The following is a 24,875-nucleotide window of genomic DNA, read 5'->3' as shown; positions in this document are numbered from 1 at the left end:
AAACACAGCACAACATTCAATCCCAATATCGGTCCCTGGCGTCTAAGGACACATCTTTCTTTGGGTCACACTTTTTCTAATGCATGCCATAGAAAGCTAACATGAATCATTATTCAGCACGGAATCCCTTCTTGCCTCACAGGCACCCTTTATCTACTGCCAAGACTTCCATTTTTTCTCTACTCTGTTCTAAATTCCTAGTGTGGCACATACCTGTTCTAAAGTGGCTTCAACTTGTAAAAAAAAAAAAACATTTTAAAAAACAATTGGGGACAAAAATCCATCCACTCATTAATTTTCAGTAAACATTGTTAGGGTGGGAACATTTTTATTTTTTAAAAAATTAGTCTCCTGATTTAGTCAGCACTTGGGGGTCAGAGGAGATTAGCCACTGTCATATTCAAAATGATACATTTATTCAAGGCAAAGTTTACTATTCTTGGTCTTCGGGGTAGCTACAGAATTCCTACAAAACATTAAGAAATGTCAGCTGAAACACATTTACTCAAACTTGAGTCCTTGGGCTAGTGGAAGGTCCTTACTGTAGTTGATGGTACTGGAGGGGGAAAAAAAACAATATTAAATGACAGTACATGCATAAAATATATTCTTTCACACTGTTAAAATATATAGATCTTTTATATTAACAAGTTATAAGTTAGTGAAGAAAATAATGTAGGACACAAAATAATGTCAGTATGTATCCCATATCATAAAAGAGAACCACAGAAGTTTGGAGGGCGTGTATATATGTACATGTTACTCAAATTTTTTCACACAAGAAAAATGTTCTTTTGAGCAAGGTCTGTAACTTTATCTCTCTCAATGATCTGTATTGAATTAGCAGGGAAAACATAAACATTCCCATTTCAATAGAAAGAAAATATTTACAATTTAGAAAAAAGGGAAGCTTCCCTATTAACTCGTGACCTGCAAGACATCTCATTTTCTTTTGAGAGGAAAATGTCCCCACTAAATGGTTCAGAAAAGCCACAGCTAAGTGTATGCCAGTCTAGTCCTCCAGTACACAAGAAAAGTAAGTAGGACGGGGCAGATTTGGAAGCATGAGAAGCTAACAAAGAGCATGCACGTGTCAGGGATTGATACACCTCAGCTAACGTCCCTCAGACACACCTGAGGCTGTCAGGAGCTGAAGAACAGCCCAGGGTCGGACTGACAAGCAGCAGCAAGCTCGCTTCCGCCAGGTACATGTAGGCTCTCTGCCAAGTACTCTTTCTACATTACAGCACCCTGTGGAACTAACCCCACATACTGCGCTACTGCAAGCAACAAGTCCTGACCGAAACTTCCCAGAAGCAGCCTCTCCCGCTATGCATATGTGGGCAGTGACCTCATCCTTCTCTAGGGTCCCACACACTACGGAAGCTGGCCTCTCCCAATGTGCCAGGCTTCTCCCTCGGCTTCCACAGACCGCCCAGGTGGAAAGTACATTCAGGGAATGACAGAGACAGCTTCCTCCTCCTCCTCCTCCTGCTGGTGGACCTACATGTGTACTGCCCCTGCACTGTCGGCCAGATAAAAGTCACCGCCAAGGCAGTCTCAGGTAGGGTGCTGGGCACTGGCCGAAGCAGCACAAAATGCTAGAAAACTAATTCAGCTGGAGTACCCTTCTGTGAAATGTGTGGGATCAGAAGTGTTTCAGATTCCGGGGAAGTTGGAACATTTGCATAGCTATCAGATGTCTTGGGAATGGAACCCAAGTTTATCATGAAATTCATTTCTGTTGCATATGTACTCCACATACCTGCCCTGATGGTGCGCAACATTTTTAGTTCAGCTGCATTCTGACTCTGACCTGTCACATGGTCAGGTGGAAAATTACACATAAAGCACCATGTCAGGGCTCAAATAATTTGAGATTTGGGAGCATTTTTGGTTATGGATGCTCAATCTACCGTGCAAAATGGAGGGGGGAGAAACTGGATTCTCTGAGAGGAAATAGCTACCAAATGTTAGAAAAAATAAAGTCCAGTAAAACTACATGAAGACAAAACAGAAAGTACAAGAGGGTAACACATATTTCCACATCTCTAAGACCAAACCAGTTTCCCGAAGCCTGTGCATACCATGTGGATCTCCTCATGTACTGTTTCCACGCGTCGCTGCCAGACTCCCGGCCTCCACCAGTGTGCTTTTCCCCTCCTACAGAAACACAAAAGCATTGCACAGCTTTGTAGCAGGTTTTTACACCTTTGTGAACTTTTGCTTAGTATCACAAGGAGAGGGGCTGGGGATTTAGCTCAGTGGCATAAGCGCCTCCCTTGCAAGCAGGCAGTCGTGAGTTCGATCCCTGGTACCGATAAAAAAAAAAAAAAAAAAGGAAAAAGTATCACAAGGAGACCAGAACTACACAACCAGTTACTCTATATTTAGCTAAGTGTATTTCCTATACAAACAAATAAAAAACAGAAACCATAAATAAATGAAAAAAAGAAGTAAAAAAATCTAAGGAATTAAAAATAGAAATGTATCAAGAAACAGAAGAAACCCTTAAGTAAATATGTACATATAAAAATAAATTAAGGAGGCCACATCAGGAAGCAAGCCCAGTCTGGGAACCAGCACCATGCACAGGCTGCTGCTGGACTGGAATAGTCAGACCCCAGCCCCTTCCGGCACATGGGCTGGCAAAGAAGTACAATCGCTACCCCACCACCACCACCACCAGCGACTGGCTTATCCGGAGAAACACAGGCTGTGATGGCTGCCTGTCACGGTGCACTGGTGTTTCACTCACATTGAGGTCTAGGGCTAGTGGTCTGATCGTAGGTTTAGTGGATAGTGATAGCAATGTGACATCTAGGGGAATCTCCTGAGGGCTGCAACCACTGTTGATTCTTTGCAGTCTTGTTATGAAGTCCTATATCATTTTCATTGTTTTGTTGGGTTGGGTTTTATTTTCTTTTGTTTTGTTTGATTACATCAAATCCAATGGGCAATTGTTTCAACGATAGCAAGACATATTATGGTAACTTTGGATTTACTATAGGCTTGGTCTGAAGTACTTTACTGCGTTCATTGTTTTGTTTTTATTGCTTCTATTCTATTATATTCTATTCTGCTTGATTTTTTACTATGGCTGAAGTTATCTGCAGCTATTTTGAAAATACCAATAAGCATTATGGCAACTATTGTTGATTTCATAATGTTTTGAAGTCCTACATCTTTTACAGTGGTTTGTTTTGATTGGTTTCATTCTGTTTTATCCACTTTAAAAATCAAATAAAAAATAAATTAATTAAGTGCAAGTACAAGTTCATGTGTTTGATCCCTGCTACTAAAAAAAAAAGTGTACAAAAATTAATGTATTGAATGGAAATATCTAGACAGTTGGAAGACAATCTTATTTTTGTTTATGCTTATCTATTTTTTCTACTGTATACGTATATTCCCTACTGAAAAATGTTAAAAGCTATTTTAGTAAAAGTTTCCAGAAGATAATGACTCCTTAAACAAGAAAAGGATACTCTTTGAAAGCATGCCATCAAAATATAAGCAGTAAGTCTTAAGAGTTCTTTTTAATAATAGAAGTTAGAAAAATCAACAGAAGAAAAATTTTAGGAAATCTCCCACAAAGACAACTAAAGAGATGGAAAATGGAAAAGAATAGAAAATGAAATCAGATAATCAACTCTTTGGTAACAGTCTCATTTATGAATTTAAGACTCCACTTGGTTTAAACTGTTGTTACTGTAAATAGTGTGGCTTATGTTAAACATGTTTGCTCCTTCTGGGAATCTGGGATCTCGGTATATGCTAGACCGAAGGCGCCTCTGTGATCAGTCCTAGAAGAGCCTCGCCACACCATCCCAATCTGGCACTGGAGGAATTAAGCACACCTATGTAATTCCCTTGGAAAGAGCTCCTGCAAGTCCATGCGCCCTTTTCCCTGGACCTAGGTCCATGCAATGCTATGTCATAAACTGGGAAAATACAGCGAAAGCAAGAAGAAGGCTCAAGGAGTTAATCTAGAGGGTCAATAATGTCATTTATCAGAGACAGCAGTTACATTACATTATTTAGAAAAAAAAGATGTAAATTCAAAGGTAAGTTTACTTTTTTCTTCTAATAAGAACAGTCTAAAAGTAGCCGCTGGGAAAGAGGAGGAATAAAGTATGGGTGAACTGTTATTTCCATTGAAAGACTTTCTCAAAATTCTTAAAAACTAAGTATGAAAGCTTAAAGGAAGAATAGTCCATCAGACAGTGTAAGAAATGGGATAGAAATGCCCAGAAGCAACGGATGGACTCCCATGAATTCTGCTGCCCCCCCAGGAGGCAGGGCTGGGGCCTGACTAGAAATGGGAGCCTTTGTCAAATCCTCACACTGAAGCGGAACTGTAGAGTTTGATCTAAAAACATAAAATACTGCCACTCGTTATATAAACTCTTACAGGTAGTGTTACATGTTTATTGCTGGTCATAGTGGTGCGAATCTATAGTCCCATCTTTCTGGGCAACTGAGGCAAGACAATTGCCATTGTGAGCCCAGCCTGGGCAACTTAGTGAGACCCTGTCTTAAAATATAATAAAGGAAGGGCTGGGGATGTAGGTCAGTTCAAAGGCCCTGGGTTCAATCTCCAGTACTGCAAGAAACCAAATTAAACAACAACAAAAGTTTGTTTTGCTTTTATATTAAAAATAAAAGATAATCTCTTATTATACTTTGGATTTGTTTAAGCAAAATTGAATATAAGATTTTAGAATGAGTTTTTTTAAAATAAAAGCAACAACAAAAAAAACCTCTCACTAAGTTTAAGCATTAATAGCTCCTGGCTTATTGTTACAGAGAAGTACGGCCCAGCAAGAGAAATTGGAAAATGAATACTGCATTCAGTATGTCATCTAGTGAAAGACAATACATTTAAATTCATTATGCCCACTTTTCAAAGAAACATCAAAAATTTTATGTGAAGTTTTCCAGCCTCAAAGCATTTCTAAATCATTTTTGGGTTTTAGATTTTCAGCCTGGAAGACAAATACCACATTTCAGGGGTTCACACATCTCAGGTTAAGGGACCCTGTCTAATCTGCTACTGTATCTGAGCAGAAAATACAGGATTTTAGGCAACAACTTTAGTTGGAGCGTAAGCTCATGTAAGCATGTTAGGTGATGCAAGACTGATGCAGAATCTCAGCCATGGTTCCGTTTCTACACCACACTTCCCCTGATACCATCCCCTGATTTCTCTTTCCCTCTCAGCACAGAGGAGGAGAAACGATTCTCTACGTACCAAATGCTCCTCCGATTTCGGCCCCGTTGGTTGGAATGTTTACGTTTACAACTCCACAGTCCGATCCTTTAGGCCTAGGTGTAAACCAGAGGCACAGTGAGAGCAATGCACAGGAAACTGAAAGTGAAAACTCAACACCCAGACTCTGGGCTAAAAGAATGAATTCATCTTTTTTTTCAAATTCATTCAACACATAAATCCGACTTATACAAATGTTAAAATCAACAAAGCTGTACCCAAGCCAGCGGAAGATTCTGCCCAGATCTTTGGTAAAGATGCTACTGGAAAGTCCCTGTTTCACTTCATTATTCCATGCGAAGGCCTCTTCTTCATTCTAATAGGATGAATGTTGGAAGCCATTAGATGTTAGAACATTCACGCAAAAGCTCACTGATGTTAAATTCATTTCATGAGATACACAAATAATTTTAGCGAGCAAGTGAAAAGCAACAAGCAACATTTTTCTAATTCTATGTTTCTTTTAAATTTAGATCAGTTTTAAACTTTGGGAGTGTTTCCTCATAATTCCAGAAATAAAAGGCTAGTACATTTTTCCATTTAAACTACTAAATATTAATAATAGCTAATATTTGAGTCTTTAATATGTACAACACACAGAACTGTGACTGAATGTACACTTAGTTATTTAATCTACGACATGAGTTTTATACAATAACCAAATACAGATTTGCCAACTAAAGCCCAGAGAAACACACACTTTTCAGGACATGAATTATACTTGCTAGCACTATTTGTGAAACAGTGATACACAATTTAAGGCAAAGCATAAATAAGTGCAATCATGTAACCGCAACAAGGTACAATTACTGCTATTCTTTAGCTGCTCATAATGCTACATTCAATCCCTTCAATCTCACGATGAATCCTTAATATTTTGCTGCTGAGACCAGGGCCTCTCTCAGGCTGGGGAGCTGTCTTTTCCTGTTAAAACCATCCTGATATGGCCCGGAGGTAGTTTATAACTATGTGTCCATAGATTCCGTAAACATCTTCTGATTTGTCTCACATACATAGAATTTAGGCTATGGAAGCATCCAGGCCATGTGCCAGGAGATGCCAGCTCGATGGGTCACACGGTCCAGAGTGAGGTGACATGGGGGATGAGAACCATACACTCCACAAACCTTAGACACTATAGTTTTAAAGTCCTCCTTTCACATTCAAACTAAACCTCCAAATTTCTACTGTTCACAATGACTTTAAACCCTTCCTAAAGGAGAATCGACTGAAATCTAACAGATCTCCATAGTTTCCTAGTCTCGTCATTTATTTCAATCTTAGACTAGAGAAACAGAATTCGTTTCTACCTTAAACTTAATGACATAGAGAATGGGCGCAAACGTCTCTGTGTGAACAATGGGTGCATCGTGCATGAGACCGGTCACGATTGTGGGTTCCACATAATTTCCAGGGCGATCCATAACCTTAAGTGGAGAGATGAAATAAAAAGAATGAAAGCATTTCGTTTTCTAGGACTTGGGGTCAGAGGACACCATCTCTGCCTATACTTGACAAGAAAAAAAAAAAAAAAAAAAAAAAAAATATATATATATATATATATATACAGCATTTATAAGTCATCTCTTGAAAACAATATTTCATTTTGAATGAAAACTATCTCTTCCTCCTACTCATCCTAAATTGGTCAGAAAAAAACATGTTAAAGGGAGGAAAGTTTGAAGAGAGGTGTGCTGTGTGCCACAGCCCAGCTATAGCAAAGACAAAACACTGTTAAAAGTGGTTAATTTGGAAATAAGAAACCTCTATTCACTGTGTTGTAGACTGAACTGGGGCCTGCCTCAATTCCTATCCTGAAACCTTGGTACTCAGTGTGAGCACACTTGGAATAGTACCCTTAGGGAGGCAATTAAAGTCACTGGCTAAACTCATCACAGCAGGGCCGGTATCTTCCCCATCTTAGAAAGGTCACACAAGGGTGCAAGAAAGGACTAATGGCCACACTATGACCGGAAACCAGCCCTTAGCACCTTTATCTTGGAACTCCAGCCTCTGGAACTGGGGAAAAATACACTGTTGTTGTGTAAACTGCCTGAGCTGTGGTATTTTGACAGCAGACTAATGCACGTTGTATAAAACCAAAAACTCTAAGAAGATATACTACAGACACTCTCACAACCAGTCACAACGCAGCTGGGTTCCTAGGTCAGCTCCACTTAACATCTTTTTTTTTCCCCTTCTATGAAATGCAGCTAATGTCCACCACCAGCAGTTCTTGGTCCATCCACTCCCCAAGGAGCCTCTGAAGTCCTGCTCTCTTCCCCTGGGCTGTACACATATCCAGAGTCAACTGTATTTACTCTCAATCATGTGGATGGCAGCTGTATTTGTTACTGTAATACTACACTGCATTATGTAACTTAAATATTACACGAAGAATAAAGCTATTTCTATAAAAATGGGTCAAATGCATCAGAGAAACCACAATATAAGAAAGAGGAAAAAAAAAATCCAAGCACAGTGTACTCCTACAATCTCAGCTCTCTCGAGATTAGGTAGAAGAATCACGAGTTCTAATCCTGCTCCGGCAATTTAGCAAGACCTTGCCTCAAAATAAAAAATGAAAAAAAACAAGGTTAGGGATGTAGTTCAGTTCAAAGGTCCTGGGTTCAGTCGCCAGTACTCTCAACCCCCCCCCCCGCCTCCAAAAATGCACACACAAACTTGACAATTAGAGGTGGACGTGTCAACAATTAAGACTAGAGAGAAGACCTGCTGTGTTACAAGAGTCAAATCTCCATGAATATTAAATTAAGTGAAGTAAAACTATAGCCTTGTATTTTACAGGTACGGGTTTTATAGACAAATTCTTGCATGCCATGAAGAAAGCACCTTGAAGTGTTTCCCTGTCTGGGTACTGTGGTGCACTCCTATAATCTCAGGTACTTGGGAGGCTGAGATAGAAAGATGCTAAGTTCAAGGCCAGCCTGAGTAACTTGGCACACACAACACTTGCCTCAAAATTCAAAACATAAAGGGGAGAGGGGTGAGGAAGTTAATTAGCATTCCCCAAGTTCAATTTCCAGTACACTGGGGTATGATCACAAAAGTAGTTCTGTGGGCTAAATTAAAATAAAATGTTAATGGCATGTATTTTTGTGATTCCCGACCTTCACTGTCTAAAGTAGCCAATAAATATGGGAAGCAACAGTTCTGGACACAATGTCTTCTACTATGCTATGTCAAGGTCTCTGCTCCGTTAGAAGGTTCTAGGGACCCAACTCAAAAGCTAACATGCCTCTGAGACTCTTGTGCAATCTCCGAGAAACATTCCAGGAAAAACCCTTGTAAAAGAAACTGGGAGAAGAACAGCGTGAAATGGGGACCCGTCACCAACTTGCCCAGAGCCCTGCAAGGATCTACGGGAAGAAAGGACTGTCCCTCACCTTGCCCCCACAGACCACAGTGCCGCCTCCTTTCTTTGCTTCTTCCACTGCTCCGAGAAACTTGCTCACTGACTGCTTGCTGTGCAGAGGCCCATACAGCACATTAGCTGGGGAGACAAGCAAATCTCTTCACATTCACGAACACCAGCTTTCCACGGGAACTGTTCACCAGCCCTCCCCACAGTCTTCATTAAATGTGGAGGCTCAGTCTATTCATTACAGCGTGACCAGTGTCCGGGAGCATCAGTCTACAGCTGCTGCCCGATCAGGAGGAGAGACTGGCGCTGCCCTGTGTGGCCGCTGTAGGGCTGCTGGAAATACAAGGGAGAACAACCAGGGCAGGCCTGTGACGAGGGCAGCTGAGCAGAGCCAGCTGTGGGAAGAGCTGAGCGAAGGGTGCCTCCAGCAGTGCAGCATCTGATGCATTTTAAAAATAATCCCTCTGGGTCCTGTCAAAGGCAGCCACAGAGGTGGTAAAGTCGGTGAGGGGACAGCAGCCTTCTGAGAGGATGGGCTGGCCTGGACGAGGGCCTGAGTGATGGGCAGGAAAGCTCAGCTGTTGTCCCAGCCTCACCACCAGCACATGGCAGGCGCCCGGATCCTAATATCAGCTGTGTCACCCCAAATGCCTCACAGCCTGCTTCATGGGCTCTCAGACCTCTGCACTGTTTGTCCAGCTGTCCCGTGGCAATGATGCCGCCAAAAAGCAGAAGATCAAGAATGCTTTAACATCTGCTGTGGAAAAGGGCTATCTTCAAAAACAGAACCAGATACTCACGTTCCAGGGGGTCCCCGACACGGATCTGCGCATAAGCCTTTTTGAGTTTGCTTATGACTTCATCATGGATGCTTTCATGCAAAAACTAAGAGAAAGAAGAGACATTCATGGAACTAGCAGAGTAAATGCATCACTATTGAAATAATAATTTTCTTAATAGCGTTAATAGTTTTTGAAATACTGAAATCTCTGAAAACATAAAGCAAATAAAATCATGACTTTAGGGCTGGGGATTTAGCTCAGTGGCATAAGCACCTGCCTTGCAAGCAGGCAGTCATGAGTTCGATCCCGGTACCAGTAAAAAAAAGAAAAAAAAATCATGACTTTAATCATATAATTTCTATTTAACATTAACTACATGAAGATGTTAAAATCCTGAGTGTCAAGGAGACCACTGCTAGCATGGAGTGGGAGAAAAGGTAGAGTGCCTGGCTGACTAACAACTGCCGTGAGTACAAGAGCATAACGGGGGCACATTGCTGCAAACCGTATCCAGGAAACATATTTTTTTTTAGCAGTATTTGTACCACCTGCTTGTAAGAGACTTCACTAAAATGTGGAGTCTTGCCAGGGGTGATGCACATGCATAAGCTAAGCACTCTGGGAGGCTGAGGCAGGAAGAACACAAGCTCAAACTCAGCCTCTACAACTTAATGCAACCCCATTGCAAATTTAAAACAGAGAGGGGCACCAGGGATGCAGCTCAGTGTGGAGGCCCTCGATTCACTCCCCAGTACCCAGGAAGAAAAGAAAAAAGCAAGTTATATCTCAAACCCAGGACAATCTCCAGACACACTTACCAGTCTCCTCGCAGTGGTACACCTCTGGCCAGCGGTGCCCACAGCGGCAAAGAGGGCTGATGGAACAACTAAGTTGAGATCTGCATCCTCAAAAACTTAAAGAAGGACAAACACATGCCCATCAGTTTGGTGAAGCAGGCAGACATGGATTTGCTAGCTCTTAAGGAATGATACTTTTAGAAAGCAACAGAATGTCCAAAGTATCAGACAGTAAGCATGCTCCACACTCACTTCGAGGAAAGATGCACTTCTTTTTCCAGCAAATGTTATACAGGAACAGAGCACTGAGCTCTATGGGCGTCACCCAAATACACAGGTGAGCGGAGGCTCTCACACTGACCCTTCCATCTTTCGTCTCTCCCAGTTCCAATGCACAGCCATCAGCTCTGTATCCTTCCTGTGGGCTCTCTTTAGGTCACCATCCCTTCTGTCAGCACTACTTGCTCTTAGTGTCCATCTGGTGGCCCGTCCCACCTCGTTGGGCCCACAGACAATAAAAGATGACAGATTGCCCTCAGATTGTTGCCACCTAAAAATCCACGCCCTTTGGCAACCTCTTGAGCACTGACATGCGTAAGTCAATTCCTGTTGCACCCCACAGAAGCTTTTCCAAATACAGTTTCCCAAATCTTCGAAACTTTTTTTTTTTTCAGTGTTTGCAGACAGCGTCTCATTGTATGGTTCAGGCTGGCCTTGTATTCACTATGTAGCCAGGCAGGCCTTGAGCTGTTGGTGACCCTATCTCTACCTCCCTACTGCTGGAATTACAGGTGTGCAATGCCACCCCCAGCCAAGCACCTCTGCTTTCCGCTGCTGCCCCCACAATCTCACCCTGTAATTCATGGAAAAATCTGGGCACTCGTAAGCCCCCTCCGATCTGCATAGTCACTTCAAACTCCTCTCGACTTTTACCTACTCCTCTTCCTCTTTTGCCCTCAAGAAAAATATTAACATAATCTTTACAGGATTAACCCTGCTATTTACATTATCTGTAATTCCTTGTAGCTCACAAAAACTCGCTTGTTGTGTAACAGTTTCCTCCTGGGAATGATACAGCTGAAAAAGTGGTTTGTGCAAAGAGAGTTCTTTGGCATCCTCGTCACTTTTTACTTGTGTTGTTTCAACTCTTAAGCCTCAGTTTCTTCTTACAAGGGGGTACCAATGTTTGGGGAGCTTTCGTGTGCAAGTGATAAGGCAGGAAAAGCACTGTACCCCAAAACTGGGTTGCCAGGACACAGTGGTCAGTTGCTATCACCTGCCAGCCTATTGTCTCAGCGCCATTCCTTTAAACCTCAGAGTATAAGCTCAGAGTATAACCTCAGATAAGGCTGAGGGTCCTTTCCATGCATCTGTTGTAGGGAGTAAATGAAATAATGGGCTTGAACAGCTGAATACAGTATTATCTGGCAGATATCCACAGTTTACAAAGGACTAAATCTTCTAATGAAGTCTCAAGTTCATCTGGAACCATGTATTTTTAAAATCTAATGTCTGTTCCTTTTTATCACAAAATCTGTGCATCTATTAAATCTTAACCTACTAATTTCCATTACATTATCCAAAAGTTAAAGCTGACAGACCATCTCCTTTTGTGTCAAACTCAGACAACTGGGCAGGGGGAAAACCAATATAAACACTCAAGCCTACAGATGAATAAAAAAATGCTCCTGTATTATGTGTTCCTTCCCAATATAAGAGCTCCCAATATTCCACTAAATATCAATTAATATTGCTGAAATCTAAAGGAATTGACAAGTCACATTATGAGCTACTCTGCTATTCTAGGGAAATAGTTTTCAGAAAACAAGAGATGGAAAAACACAAAAAAATAATGCTACACTGCAGTCAACAGATGCCTCATACATAGGCCTAGATAATGTTTTCCAAACATGCATACTTTTCCATCTTAGTTTTCTCTACCTTAAGCCAAAACTTGTATCCTATCTGCTAAGTAAAATTCCTAAACATGGGAGTTAGGTCACAGGCATGCACAACATATAAAGCATGTGATCTAAGCGATTTTTATGTGTTTAAGATGGTTATTGAGAATATTATGAACAGAAAACAGAACTAAAGGGAGCGGCCTTACCAATAATGGCATTGTTTCCTCCAAGTTCCAGCAAACATTTCCCTTAAAAAAAAAAAAAAAAACACAAGTACAAATCAATTTCTATTTCCACATTTATTCTGCATTGTTACACAGCTTCAAATTATGGGATTATCCCTCAAAAATGGGATAAGCCCCTTATTTCTAAATTTATTTCTTGGTGTATAACGTAGCACGCCCTGCGTCAATGTCCAATTTCCTAATTTTGACAACTGTAGCACGGTTCTATGAGAAAGCATCTATGTTCTTAGGAAGCACAAGGAAACACTTACTAGCAAAACAACATCCTCAACTTACTTCACAGTTCAGCAAGAGGAGTACACCCTGTGTATGTGCACATGTGTGCATACAGTCACGTGTGCATATATGTTGCTGGACAGAGGGAAAATAATAAAGGAAATAGAGCAAAATGTAAGCAGTTGGTGAATCCAGTTATGGGGTATAAAGAATCCTTTGCTAGTATTGTAACCTTTAAGCTCTCAATTAGTTTCAAAGAAAAAACTACAAAGCAGGCCATCTATTGTGGAAAACAGTATGGCAACTCCCCCAGTATTACACACAGTATTACCTTATGACTAGAAATTCAATTTAAAGGTATATAAGCAAGAGTAGAGAAAACAGAGACTTGAACGGCTGTCTAGACACCAATGCATTTAGTTTTATTCATAAAAGTCAAAAGAGAAACATCTCAAGTTTCCATCCACCTTTGTATGGATAAAGAAAACACGATGTAGGCAGATAGGTGAATTATGCAACCTTAGCAGAGAAGAAAATTCTATCATGTGCTACACACAACATGGATGAACCCTGAAGATATTATGAAAAGTATAATAAACCAATCATAAAAAGAGAAATTATTGTAAGATCCCAACCACCTCTAACTTCTAAAGTGTCAAAATCCAATCAAGGGGCTGGGGATTTAGCTCAGCGGCATAAGCACCTGCCTTGCAAGCAGGCGGTCGTGAGTTCGATCCTTGGTAAAAAATGAAAAAGACAAAAAAAAAAATCCAATCAAGCTGGATAGTGGTTGCCAGGGAATGGGAAGGAATTAGCACTTAATGGGAATAGAGTTTCCGTTTAAAGTTCAAAGCTGAGGTGGCAGCTCATGTAAAGCTGCTTGCTTAGCCTGCACCCAAGCAAGGGTTGGGTTCAATGCCCAGCCCCCCAAAAAACCCAAAAGATGCGATTTGCTAGTAGGAGCAGTGACACCGGCGATACAGACCAACTTTGCGTGTTTATTACTGTACACCTGGAATGGCTATCCAAATCAGTCCCCATTTTTAAACCAATTATTTGCCTTTTATATTGTTCAGTTTTAAAAGTACTTCATATATTCTAAGCCTGAGTTCCTTATCAGATATAGGATTGCAAACTTTTTTGCCATTCTATGGGGTGCTCTAGTCACTTTTTTCCTGGTATTCTCCAGAGCACAAACGATTTTAGTTTAATGAAGTCCAGCTAATCTACCTATTTGTTGTTGCTGCCTAAGGTGTAGGCATCATATCTAAAAAACCATGGCCTAACCCATCCTACCCTGTTTTAATTTTTTAAAATTATTTGGTATTGTTAAGACACCAGCTCTCCCCAAGCGATCCACCAGTTCAGTGCAACCGCTATCAAAATGTCAGCTGCACCTGGTCCTCACGGCACGCACCTGCGATCCCAGCCCCCCAGGCGGCTGAGGCAGGAGAACAGCAAGTTCAAGCCCAGCATGGGCCACTTAATGGCTTAGTGAGACCCTACCTCAAAACTGAAAAACAACAAAAGGGTTGGAGATATTCTTCAGTGCGAAGGCCCTGGATTCAATCCCCAGTACACAAAAAGGAAAACCATGAGTCAAGAAGCAGATCATATGAACTATGATGATACAATTCTTTCAACCCTGTACTCATTGGCCTTAAACTGTGATTGTTTTCTTTCATATACTAAATAGAAAGAATATGAAAAACATTTTATATATATAAACATAAGGCAGTTAAGATAGTTTATATACCTGGTTTCTCTTGGTTCACTGAGTGGGAAGTTTGGTGCTAGTGATTTTCAGATAATGTTTCATGCCTATATCTCGTACTCTCAACAACTACTGTGGATATAACAAAATGCAATGTGTTGATGATTGTTGTTACTCTCCTACTAGCCTGTTTTGAAACTGTTTTGTTCTTACTTTTTTGTTTAAAATTTTAAAAAAGAAAAATGAGTCAAGAGACTTTCTAGAGAAAGAAAAAAATCTAAAAGGACTAGTGAACATTAAAATATAAAATAATCTCGAGTACATAAGTGAAAAATTCAAGTTAAAATATTAATTTCCACAAGATGAAATTCATGTGTCAATTCCATTATGAAAAATACATTTGCATATATTATAAGTTAAAAAAAAGGTGACTGGTGTAGGCTCTTTAAAACATATTTTAATTTTCCCAATCTAAATATGGGACTCCCCTAATAATCACCTAACCGCTGAACACACAGGATCAGTATCTCCATGGCAAGAGTAAAGAAAAACAAAGCCCTCCTGATACAACTTATACCCGTACTTCTGAAAGATTTGAGCACCTAGAGAGTAAGCTGCCACTTACCGAATCTCTCCTGTACCATCAGGGCCACCTGCTTTCCCACCTGAGTGCTTCCTGTGAAGGACAGCAGGTTCACCCGCTCATCTTTGGCCATTGCTGTGCTGCAGGGGACAGCAGGGGAAGAGACGCGGTCACACAAGCACAGAAACCCAGAGACAGCAGCACCTAGTAGTACCAGCAAGAAGGCACTCACCAGATCCTGGAAGGGGCTGTCAGTCAAGGCTACAAGGAAGGCCAGCGCACATGAGCGAGGAAAAACCACAAAAATGAAACGTAGTGGCCACAGTGGAAGCATGTGGCTAAACAGGCCAACCTGCTCTGAGTGACCTGCACACAGAAATCACCCACAGAAAGCAGCTCTCTAAAGGGAAAGTCCTACACGAACAGTGTGACCAGACAGTACAATCCCAGCGTTTCCTTGATGAACGTTCCAGCTGTTTTTCAGGCCCATAATCTTATACACATTCCCTTTAAGAATTAGAAAGCTAGGATGGCTGTCAGGAAATACCCTACAGTATTCTTCAAAGAAGCTGATTCATAAAGGAAGTCCTGGAATTTCCAGTTGCTCCTAAGGAATACAGATTGGTGCTATTGATTTGAACTTCTTTGTTTAGAGCTTTGTGCTTCAAAGGGTTCAATGTGAGCTGAGTGGTGCAGTCACAGCATCGCTCTAATGCAGGGCTGGACAAGCCACTTACATTACCCAAGGAGGTTTCGCCAGGTTCGACATGCAAACTTGAGTACCGATACTCAAGGTGGCCCTTGGTTATTGCGCTCCTGCATACACTACTGAGCTTTTCCAAGCCAACAACATGTAGGACTGGATGCCCACAGCACACCAACAGAGCATACAATACTTACGTTTTACATGACATTTACACAACACTTCGCCACATACTTAGCTTTGTGTTTTCTAATACATTCCCATCTGTATTAACACAGAGTAACTAATTGTTCTTTTTTGAGATTGTCCACTAAGCACAGCAGGATGGTAACAGTGTTAGAGAAAGATTAACACTATAGCAATGCCAGGACGGCTTGTAAGATTGGACTCTGAGGAAACCTCACCTCAAGTCTAGGCTGGTAAAATGACCTCAGCTTTCAAAACACAAAAGTGATGCTGCACAACAATAAATATTATAAAACTTAAGTTGGGGCTGAGGATGTAGCTCCGTGGTACAGTGCTTGCCTAGCATGTGAGAGGCCATGAGTTTAATCCCTAGAACTGCAAAAACAAAAAACAAAATTACTCATCCTGCCACAGAGGCTATACACTAAGCAAAAGACCAATCAAGTCTATAATAATGATGATGCCAAAAGGACATTCTCATCTTCTTAGTTGTAGGAAATTCTGTTGTTCTAGTAAAGAAGATTCTTGCAAATCAACCTGGGGCCCTTCAGCAGAAAGAAGATGTCCTCCATCTGTTCACCTACCCGATATCTGCTCCACCACATGCCAAGGAACAAATCGCTCCGGGCAGCTTGTTTTCCTCCAGAACCTTAGCGACTATCCTAGGAAGGAACAGGAAATTATCAGATAATAATTTTAAGGTTTTTTTAAATGAATAAATTCCAAAAACCTAAATCTCCTTTTTTCCTTCCCCTCATACCCTTCAGACATTCAGTGCTAGATTTCTCCTCACATACTAGAAATAGTTTTCAAACACTTACAGGCAGACAGAATTTTTCTGACTCTTAAGAAGAAAATACATAGGACATTAATAGAAGACAGAAAGCATTGCTCGAGTAGATCAAATGATCATTCAGTAGTTTCGTCCAAACTAGGAAGACGTCTGGTCCAAGATGGTAGACTAGGAGGAGTTGGAGATAAGTTCATAGGCTATTTTTTTGTTTTTTGTTTCTGTCCCCCACTACAATTCCATTGAATAGGAAATAAAATGAAAAAAGATTGAGATCTAGAAAGATAAGTATATTTACAGATAGACCCATCAGCCATCAAGACATTTGAACACAATGCAAAACCGAACTCAGAGAAGTGGTAAAAACGAAACTGAGAGGGAGGAGGTCCCCGAAACCTACATGGCACAGAGGGACAGAAAGGGCAGGGTCTGCTCTGTGCTACCCTGAGGTGACACAAAACTACTACTGTCTGCTGGCTTCGCATGAAGCCATTTTAGTCAGGAAATATCAGTAACCTCACGATTAAAACCTTGTAAATAAGCAAAGATAATTCTCTACCAACTTAAAACATTATAACTAAAATAAGACTACAGTTAAATACTACTCAACTGAGTTGTAAAAAAAAGAGGGGGGAGTTTCAAGTAATTCTAGTTTTCTAGTTCTTCCAAAGTGGATTCTTCCTTCCATTTTTGCCCAACAGGGCAAAATCAATCACTCCAACTTGCTGGTTATTTTTCCAATTTGTTTAACTTTCAAAAAGTCCCAAATCACAAATTCATCTCCATAGAAAAGACACCGTCCTCATACCTAATTAAGTTCCCCAACTGTCTTCCATAAATATCCTTTAGAGCTATCTTTTTGCCCTCTAATTTAGGATCCAACCGAGCATCACACCAAGCAGGTGTCACCCCTGAGAGCAGTTCCCAGGGGGTACAGTGCTTTCCACAGACTCCGCGTCCTCCCTGTCTGCATGGGTAGGTTACACTCCCTCTAAAGGCAAGGATCTGGTTTGCTGTGCTGAAAGGTAAAGGGTAACACACTCTTTCCCTGAATGCCCAAGAATCTAACCTTGAGTCAGCATCTCACTCTGTTCTCCAGGTCACCCATGAAAAGGGTGAGGGTGTGAAGTGTTCCTCAGACAACATGGCTTATGGTAGCAATGTCCTGACTGATCAGTTGCATCTGGACTAAGGTTGACGATCGGTGATTTACACTACAAATGGGAACCCCCACTCTTTGGCCTTCCCTGACTACAGTGACATTTACAACTGTAGGTCCTTTGTGGCACCTGAAAACTATGCTTATAGAATTCATACAAGAGATTTTTGGCTGCTGTGGGCACTTGGCTTTTAAGCCCAGATAACCCCAATGCCTGTGCAATGCAGAATCAGTCAGTCAGTCTCTCTCGCTCTCTCGCTCTCTCGCTCTCGCCCTCCTGTCTCCCCTTCTTGTGGGACTACTATGAAGACATGCAATGAAGACAAATACCTGATGCTGATGCTATCCTGGAAAAATATGCTCCTGTCCTATAGTCTCCTGAAGGGACACAGCCAGCGTACATGGCCCACAGTCATCTCATGAGGAAGAACTCGGGCGTAAATTTGAGAAGCCAGCCAGCATATACCACCCTCGGCTAATCTCAGCAAATCTGGCATCATGGTACTTACTGTCTTTGATTGCAAAAATTAAATACTGTTGATTTTCTTAAAAATATTAAGCAGAAAAAAAAAAAAAAAGGGGGGGGCTGGGGATTTAGCTCAGCGGCATAAGCGCCTGCCTTGCAAGCAGGAAGTCCTGAGTTCGATCCCTAGTACCGATAAAAAAAAAAAAAAGATATAAAAAAAAATATTAAGCAGAATGTATTAAACTCCCATGTAAACATTTTGAACTCTTCCAAATTGCTGGGGGTGGGAGTAGAACAAAGCAAAGCTAGTATCAGAAATAACAGCTGCTTAGTAACATGTCGCAGGTCAGCTCACGATGTCCACATTAGATGTCCTGCGGTTTTTAAAGTTTATTTTTTTAAATGCCTGAGGAATTTCATTTTTATGTGTTTTATTAATTTGACAAGTCCAGGTTTATAAGAGATCATTTCCTCAACACCACATACTTCTTTTGAATTAAATAATAACGGAGACTGCCCTCTCTAGGTCACTTTTCAGTTCATAAGTCACTACAGTATTCCTAAAGAATAAACTAAAATTAAGAACCCTCTGCCAGTCACAGTAGCACACTCCCAGCTACTAGAAAAGCTGAGGCAGGAGGATCACAAAGTCAAGTCTAGTCTGGGCAACAGAGCAAGACTCTGCCTCAAAATACAAATATAAAAAAGGGTGGAGACATAGCTCAGTGCAAAGACTCTGAGTTCAATCCCTGGTGGGGGGGGGGGGTCATTTTTACATAAAGACTACAACAAGCACCCATCACCATTCTCGAATCAGACTGCTGACCATGCATCCACTGGAATATCAAGGGTGCCTGCTAGCCTAACAGGGGAAGACACCCAATCTATGTAGGTTCCAAACTCCAGATTGATAGATTTGTAACACTGATTTTATCTTCATCAGAGCTATCAAGTTCACAAGTATGAATAAAATACTAGTAAGTTCTTAACCAAAACATGCAATATCTTTTCAAAAATGTTAGATACCTCAGTGGATTAGCATAATCAATTCTTTTTCTTTTTCTGTAGCACTGAGGATCAGACCCAGGCCCTCCCGCATATGAAGTAAGTACTGCACCATGAGCTACACCTTCAGTCCTGTTTGCTTTGTCAACAGTCTCATAGCAAAAGTAATTAATAAATAAATAAGCAAGTTGGATAGAAATCTATTCTCAAAACCATTGGCCTATAAACTAGTTATCAAATATAACTCCTAAACTGTTAGGATGTTTCTTATCCACTAGATATTTTTTATTTTCCAAGTGATAAGAAATGTCTAAGAGAGTTCAACATTTATGTTACCACCTGACATGTTTCCAGGGAGATAAATTAAATGATAGGGCTATGACAGAGCTGTGTAAACTGCAAAATGACCTAACAGTGTTACAACAACCAAAAGAGAAAGAGGTGACCCAAATTCCATACTTAAATACATGACACTTTCACATCAGACAAAACTCAAGGCCTATCAATCATTCTTTCAAGACCATGCCACAACCAGGAAGAAGAAAGCCACACATACTTACTTTGTGACAGCTACACTAATGAGGGAAGTCGTTGGGGCTCCTTTCCTGGAGGTAGTTGAAAAAAAAAAATGTAATGAGGAAAACCATAAATATCTTATATGAATAAGCAGAAGCAAAAGTCATTTTGATAAAAAGCTCTATCCAATTATGCAACAAAATCAGTCTAGTAACACAAAGAAATTCATCCTTCAGGTGATGTCCCTGGGACTCCAAGAACTACAAAACCTTCATGAATAAAAATGCTCGAAGACATGGTCAACTTACTGCTGCACTGAGCCCGGGGCCTCTTATGTTAACCTGTACTAGTTAGGAGTCCACCAAATAAAGTGGGGTTCTTATCAACTATACAACTAGCTACCTGCCCTAGAATGCTGCGAAGCACAGGTGCCTTTGGCAGCGTGGTGCCATCACTAATCCTTGCAGCTGTTTCTTTTATAGGTAGACACTGTGTATATTCAACTGAGGAAGTGGGGCACAGCCTCACTGAGGACTGAGCCCTGAGCCTATAAAAGGGACCCTGACACAAAGTTAGCATCAGAACTGAATAATACAGCAACCAGGAATGGAAACAGAGCTGGAGGGAGAGGGAAATTATTTTTTTTTAAAAAATCAATTCAGTGACAATGAAATATGCAAATATTTAAAATCAGCACTTCACCAATAACGTGTTAATTTGTTAACTGAAAGAGCAGGTATAGGAAACATTTCGATACATTTAAAATATTTTGGTAGTGCTCCTTACTCCTGGAGAGGAAAGTGAGCAGTCTTACCACAGGCAGACATTCCCAGCGACCAAGGCGATGGCATTGTTCCAACCATACACTGCCACTGGGAAATTGAATGCAGTGATGATTCCAACCAGGCCCACGGGATTCCACTGCTCAATGAGCACATGACCAGGCCCTGGAGAAGAGGGTGGGCAAGGGACATGCTCCAGCATGTGAATTTAATGCACATGAACCTATTAAATTAATTTAAATGTTATTAAACGTGGGTTTCCCATCTCAGGCTTCCATAAAGTCTTGAAATTTTTCTGTTTTGGAGCAGAAGTACATACATCAGACCAGAGGGGATTCTAGACGCTTTGTAATGGATCACTTTACATAGCTGTGGGAGATGCGTACTTCATGTAAAATAGAAGCCTTTCATACTATGGGATGTCATAAATCATGACACTCATGATGCTTCTGACCTTACAGGGACTGTGCAGACCAAGACAGTACCAGTCCCATCTGGGACACAAGGAAGCTTCAGAGAGGTGCCAAAAGACACCCTGAGAGATGTGATAGCACAAGACAAACCATGACCAGAATGCAGGATTCACGAGTCTTAAATCCACATTCCTTGTTGCCTCATGAAGCCCTGGGCCAACCTTTCTAAGTTCCAGCGGTTCATTTCTATGCTCGTGTTGACTGCATGATTACAAAAGCCTCATATTCTCTGTAAGAAAGCCAAGAATAGAGTCAGCCACACCTGTAATCCCAGCACCCGGGAGGCTGAAGCAGGGTTGCAAGTTAAAGGCTTGTCTGGGCTACAGAGTGAGTTCAAGGAATACCTGGACTACATAATGAGGCTCTGACTCAAATAACGACAACAGAAATAGAAATGTTTATATTTTAAAAACAAACTTCAAAGTCAACCCTAATTCTGTAAAGGCTTATTTTAATCAAAGGCAACTGGAGTAATAAGAACAACAGCAAAAGAAGGTGAGGGCTCCCACACCCTGGTTAAACCCACAGACCAAGTGCAAAGAGCACCCCATCCACCCACCTCTCCAGCCACACTCACACTGTTACCTAGGCCTGGGGTGTCCCCAGTTGCAGCACATCCCAGGCCCCGGTGGTCCATGTCTCCAGCCTCTCCTAGCTCCTCCCTGCCTCTTCCTCTGCCTGACCTCTCCATCCTACTGAGGTATCTTCCTTTGCTCCTAGCTCTTTGGTGTTTGTCAGGGCTCAGCACAAAGTGCAAACTCCTCAGGACCGTAAGTTCCTTCCTGAGGACCGTTCTCCCCAAAGGGGACCTTCCAGTGGCACTAAGCTAAGCTGGTTGCTCTTGCACTTTAAACTTTTACAGGCTTCTTGTTGGATGAAGCAATTCCAAGCTCCAGCCTCCATCCAACTCTGGTCTGTAAGGCCTTTCAGGCACATAGAGGCAAGCACAGGGCTGCTCACCATCCTGTTCCCCACCAATCAGAGCAACTGTGCAATATTACAACTACCTCCCACTCTAAGACATAAGCAACTTTAAGGCTGAGAACAACATCTCACTGACTAAGTGTCACCTATTAAACCTCCTGACATGGGCTGATATTTCATAAGCTTTTGCTAAGTTAATAAAGTCAGTTACCCCAAAGCCTCCACATAGATCACTAAGCTTTTCTTAAAGTGTGGCAGTAATTGAAAAAAAATTTAGTTGGTGATATAGGTCAACAAGTTACTTACTTCCCCACATTGGTTGTTTACTGACTTTTTAAAACTTGAAAACACTGTTGAAACTGTTCAATAGCAAAATTAATCTTGGATAGTGGCAATTACTCTTCTATATCTAATTAGGACATTAACAGTACATGTAAAGAGGTTTCTAGTCAGGTATCTGACCACATCTGTAATCTCAGAGGTAGGAGGATCCTAAATTCAAGGTCAGCCTGGGCCCTGAGCAAGACTATCTCAAACAGAAAAAATAAAATAAAAAGGTGAGGAACACAGCTCAGTGGTAGCACACAGGCCTCGCACATGTGAGGCCCTGGGTTCAATCCCCAGTACTGCCCAGTATCCCAAGAGAAAAATGCCTTGTGTGAGACATTTCTTCTCCTAGTTATAAACGTAAAATATTGTGGAAATTTTAGAAAACAGATGATAATAGTAACCTCAATAATCCCAGGACAGAGATGTTCCATCCACTCTGCAGATGCCCTTATCCCCATCAGCAAAACCGCCTTGGAGTATAAAGTTAGTCCCAGCAGCGCAGTTTGTGATAGAAAATTGAAATTGCCCCTAAATATCCACCATTTGAGAACTAGACTGCAATTCTTTATAACAAAGTAGCCATTTTTAAAAATGAAGGCCTGGGAGAAGCTCTGTGGTAGAACGCTTGCCTACCATTCATGAGGTCCTGGGTTCCAGCCCCCGCAGTGGAAATCAATAAAATAAAACAAATACGTAAAATAAAATCACGGGGGACACTACTTACTGTACTAATGGGAAACAATGTCTAAGATACATTAAATAGCAAAAATATAGAACATGCTATTGTTTAAAAAGAGAAAAAAAGACTCATATTCACCTACCTAAATAAAAGTTCTGAAAAGATACATGGAATGGGAAACATATTTCTATAAGTATGACAGAGTAGCCAGGGGTAGAAGGAATCTTTTGATCCTTTACCTTTAAATTCGTTCTAATTTTTTCACTATGCAAATGCCGTGTCTTCAAAAAATATAACTTAAAAATCAATAAATACTACATTCCCATAAAAGTGTGGAGTTAGAAAAAATCTTCATAAACATTATTTTTAGTACAATACTAATCATTTACCAAAATTAGCTACGTATTTTCCTTGTGATTTGGCACTTAAGTAATTTCTAATCTTTTAGATTTTGTTTTTGAGGCCAGGATTACCGCAAATTTGCAGTGACCTTCCTGCCTCAGCCTCCTGAGTGCTGGGATTATAGGTATGTACCACCATGCTTGACTACATTTTACATTTACTTAGATTCAAAAAAAAACAGTTTTAAATTTAAACCTTCTGAGTATATTTCTAAATTGTTCTCTAGATGGGTTAGAAGGGTATCTCAGTCATGGACTTCCACCACTGGGTCTTATGTTTAAAATAAACAACACAAAAGAGGTTCCCCACTATGCCAGAGGCACTGGTGTGCACCTGTAGTCTTAGCACTGGGACAAAAGTTCTTGATCTAATGTTTTCACTTATCTTCATTTGTACTTCTCAGAAAGACTGAAGTTATTTTCATATATTTACATCCTACTTATAATTCCTCTTTTGCAAACCATTGACAGCCCAAGGAGACAATGGAAATCTGTTGATCAGAGCACAAAACTCAGCTTAATTGACTGCATGGCTTACTTTCAGAAGGCAAGATAGGTCCGCCAATCATCCGCGATAAACCAACTGCATAATCACAAATATCCACGTACTCTTGAATTTCTCCCACACTTTCTGCTAAGATTTTCCCCATTTCCAAAGATACCTAAAATATAAAAAGCCAAGCAGAATTTTCTCAACAGGGTTCATATTTTAAACATTAAATTGAGGAGGCAAAAGCAAACACATTATTCTGTGTCTGTTTTCAGAAGGTAATAAACTAAGGAAAGCCTGTTCTTATTTTTCTGAAAAATTTTTATACCAGAGAATTGCTGGGCATGATGGTGAATGGCCATAATCCCAGCTACTCAGAGGCTGAGACAGAAGGCTGGCACACTCAAGCCTAGCAAGACCTTGTCTCACAATAAAAGGGGCTGGGCATACAACTCAGCACTCCTGGGTTCAAATCCCCAGCACCATCAACAAAACAGAAGAATTTTCATCCTTTTTTCCTACCCATCTCATTACTCTTCCCTCTAGAGAAAGGATTTTTAAAATTCATAAATTGAATTTAAAATTACAATCACATAAATGGAAATGCATGACAGTCTTATTCTCCACCCAATGGAATATGTATATACTACACAAATATTTTACCAAGTTTCCCAGTACTTGGATCTTCTCTCGCAAGGCATCACCAATCTGTCTTACTATTTCTCCTCGCTTTGGAGCAGGAACCTAAGAAAAGAATGAAATTTCATGTCTGATGCAATGTGCAAAACCACATTTACAACAGTGTTAGCTATGAAACTGCAGAGGAACAAGATACAATCACATCAAAGCAGACTCTTTTAATCATATTAAGGCTTCAGTTTGGCTAAATACTGGGCTGAAGTTAAAAAGGTATTCATTGAGCTACTGGGAGCTAGAGTGGAGAAAGGGTGACAAATAATGACAAACTGCCACCAGCACTATAAAGACAAAGGAGACCAAAATGGTACCGAAACACAGAAGAGCAAGGCTGAAGGGCAAATGGACAAACTACTTTACTTACATCTTTGGTAGCA

At 40.8% G+C, this 24,875-nt stretch overlaps 1 protein-coding gene across 1 annotated transcript in view; it reads right to left on the bottom strand.

The window, feature by feature from the left end:
• Window positions 1–308: 308 nt before the first annotated feature.
• Window positions 309–24,875, bottom strand: part of Aldh7a1 (aldehyde dehydrogenase 7 family member A1) — a 32,168-nt gene continuing 7,601 nt past the window's right edge. The window contains exons 4-18 of the mRNA XM_003477369.5: window positions 24,466–24,546; window positions 23,851–23,974; window positions 20,538–20,670; window positions 19,768–19,812; window positions 16,372–16,449; window positions 14,941–15,038; window positions 12,347–12,388; window positions 10,258–10,352; window positions 9,458–9,542; window positions 8,680–8,786; window positions 6,583–6,699; window positions 5,491–5,588; window positions 5,255–5,328; window positions 2,088–2,163; window positions 309–556 (exon numbers count right to left, since the gene is read on the bottom strand). Coding sequence (XP_003477417.1) covers window positions 502–556; window positions 2,088–2,163; window positions 5,255–5,328; window positions 5,491–5,588; window positions 6,583–6,699; window positions 8,680–8,786; window positions 9,458–9,542; window positions 10,258–10,352; window positions 12,347–12,388; window positions 14,941–15,038; window positions 16,372–16,449; window positions 19,768–19,812; window positions 20,538–20,670; window positions 23,851–23,974; window positions 24,466–24,546 — 1,308 coding nt within the window. The 3' untranslated portion in view covers window positions 309–501. The remainder of the gene's footprint in view (window positions 557–2,087; window positions 2,164–5,254; window positions 5,329–5,490; window positions 5,589–6,582; window positions 6,700–8,679; window positions 8,787–9,457; window positions 9,543–10,257; window positions 10,353–12,346; window positions 12,389–14,940; window positions 15,039–16,371; window positions 16,450–19,767; window positions 19,813–20,537; window positions 20,671–23,850; window positions 23,975–24,465; window positions 24,547–24,875) is intronic.

The sequence above is a fragment of the Cavia porcellus genome, unplaced genomic scaffold (assembly GCF_034190915.1).
Source record: "Cavia porcellus strain 051 isolate PalLab524CR breed Dunkin Hartley unplaced genomic scaffold, mCavPor4.1 scaffold_21, whole genome shotgun sequence".
Lineage (NCBI taxonomy): Eukaryota > Metazoa > Chordata > Mammalia > Rodentia > Caviidae > Cavia > Cavia porcellus.
The sequence above is the reverse complement of the archived record's forward strand: the minus strand, read 5'-3'. Positions and strand labels throughout refer to the sequence as shown.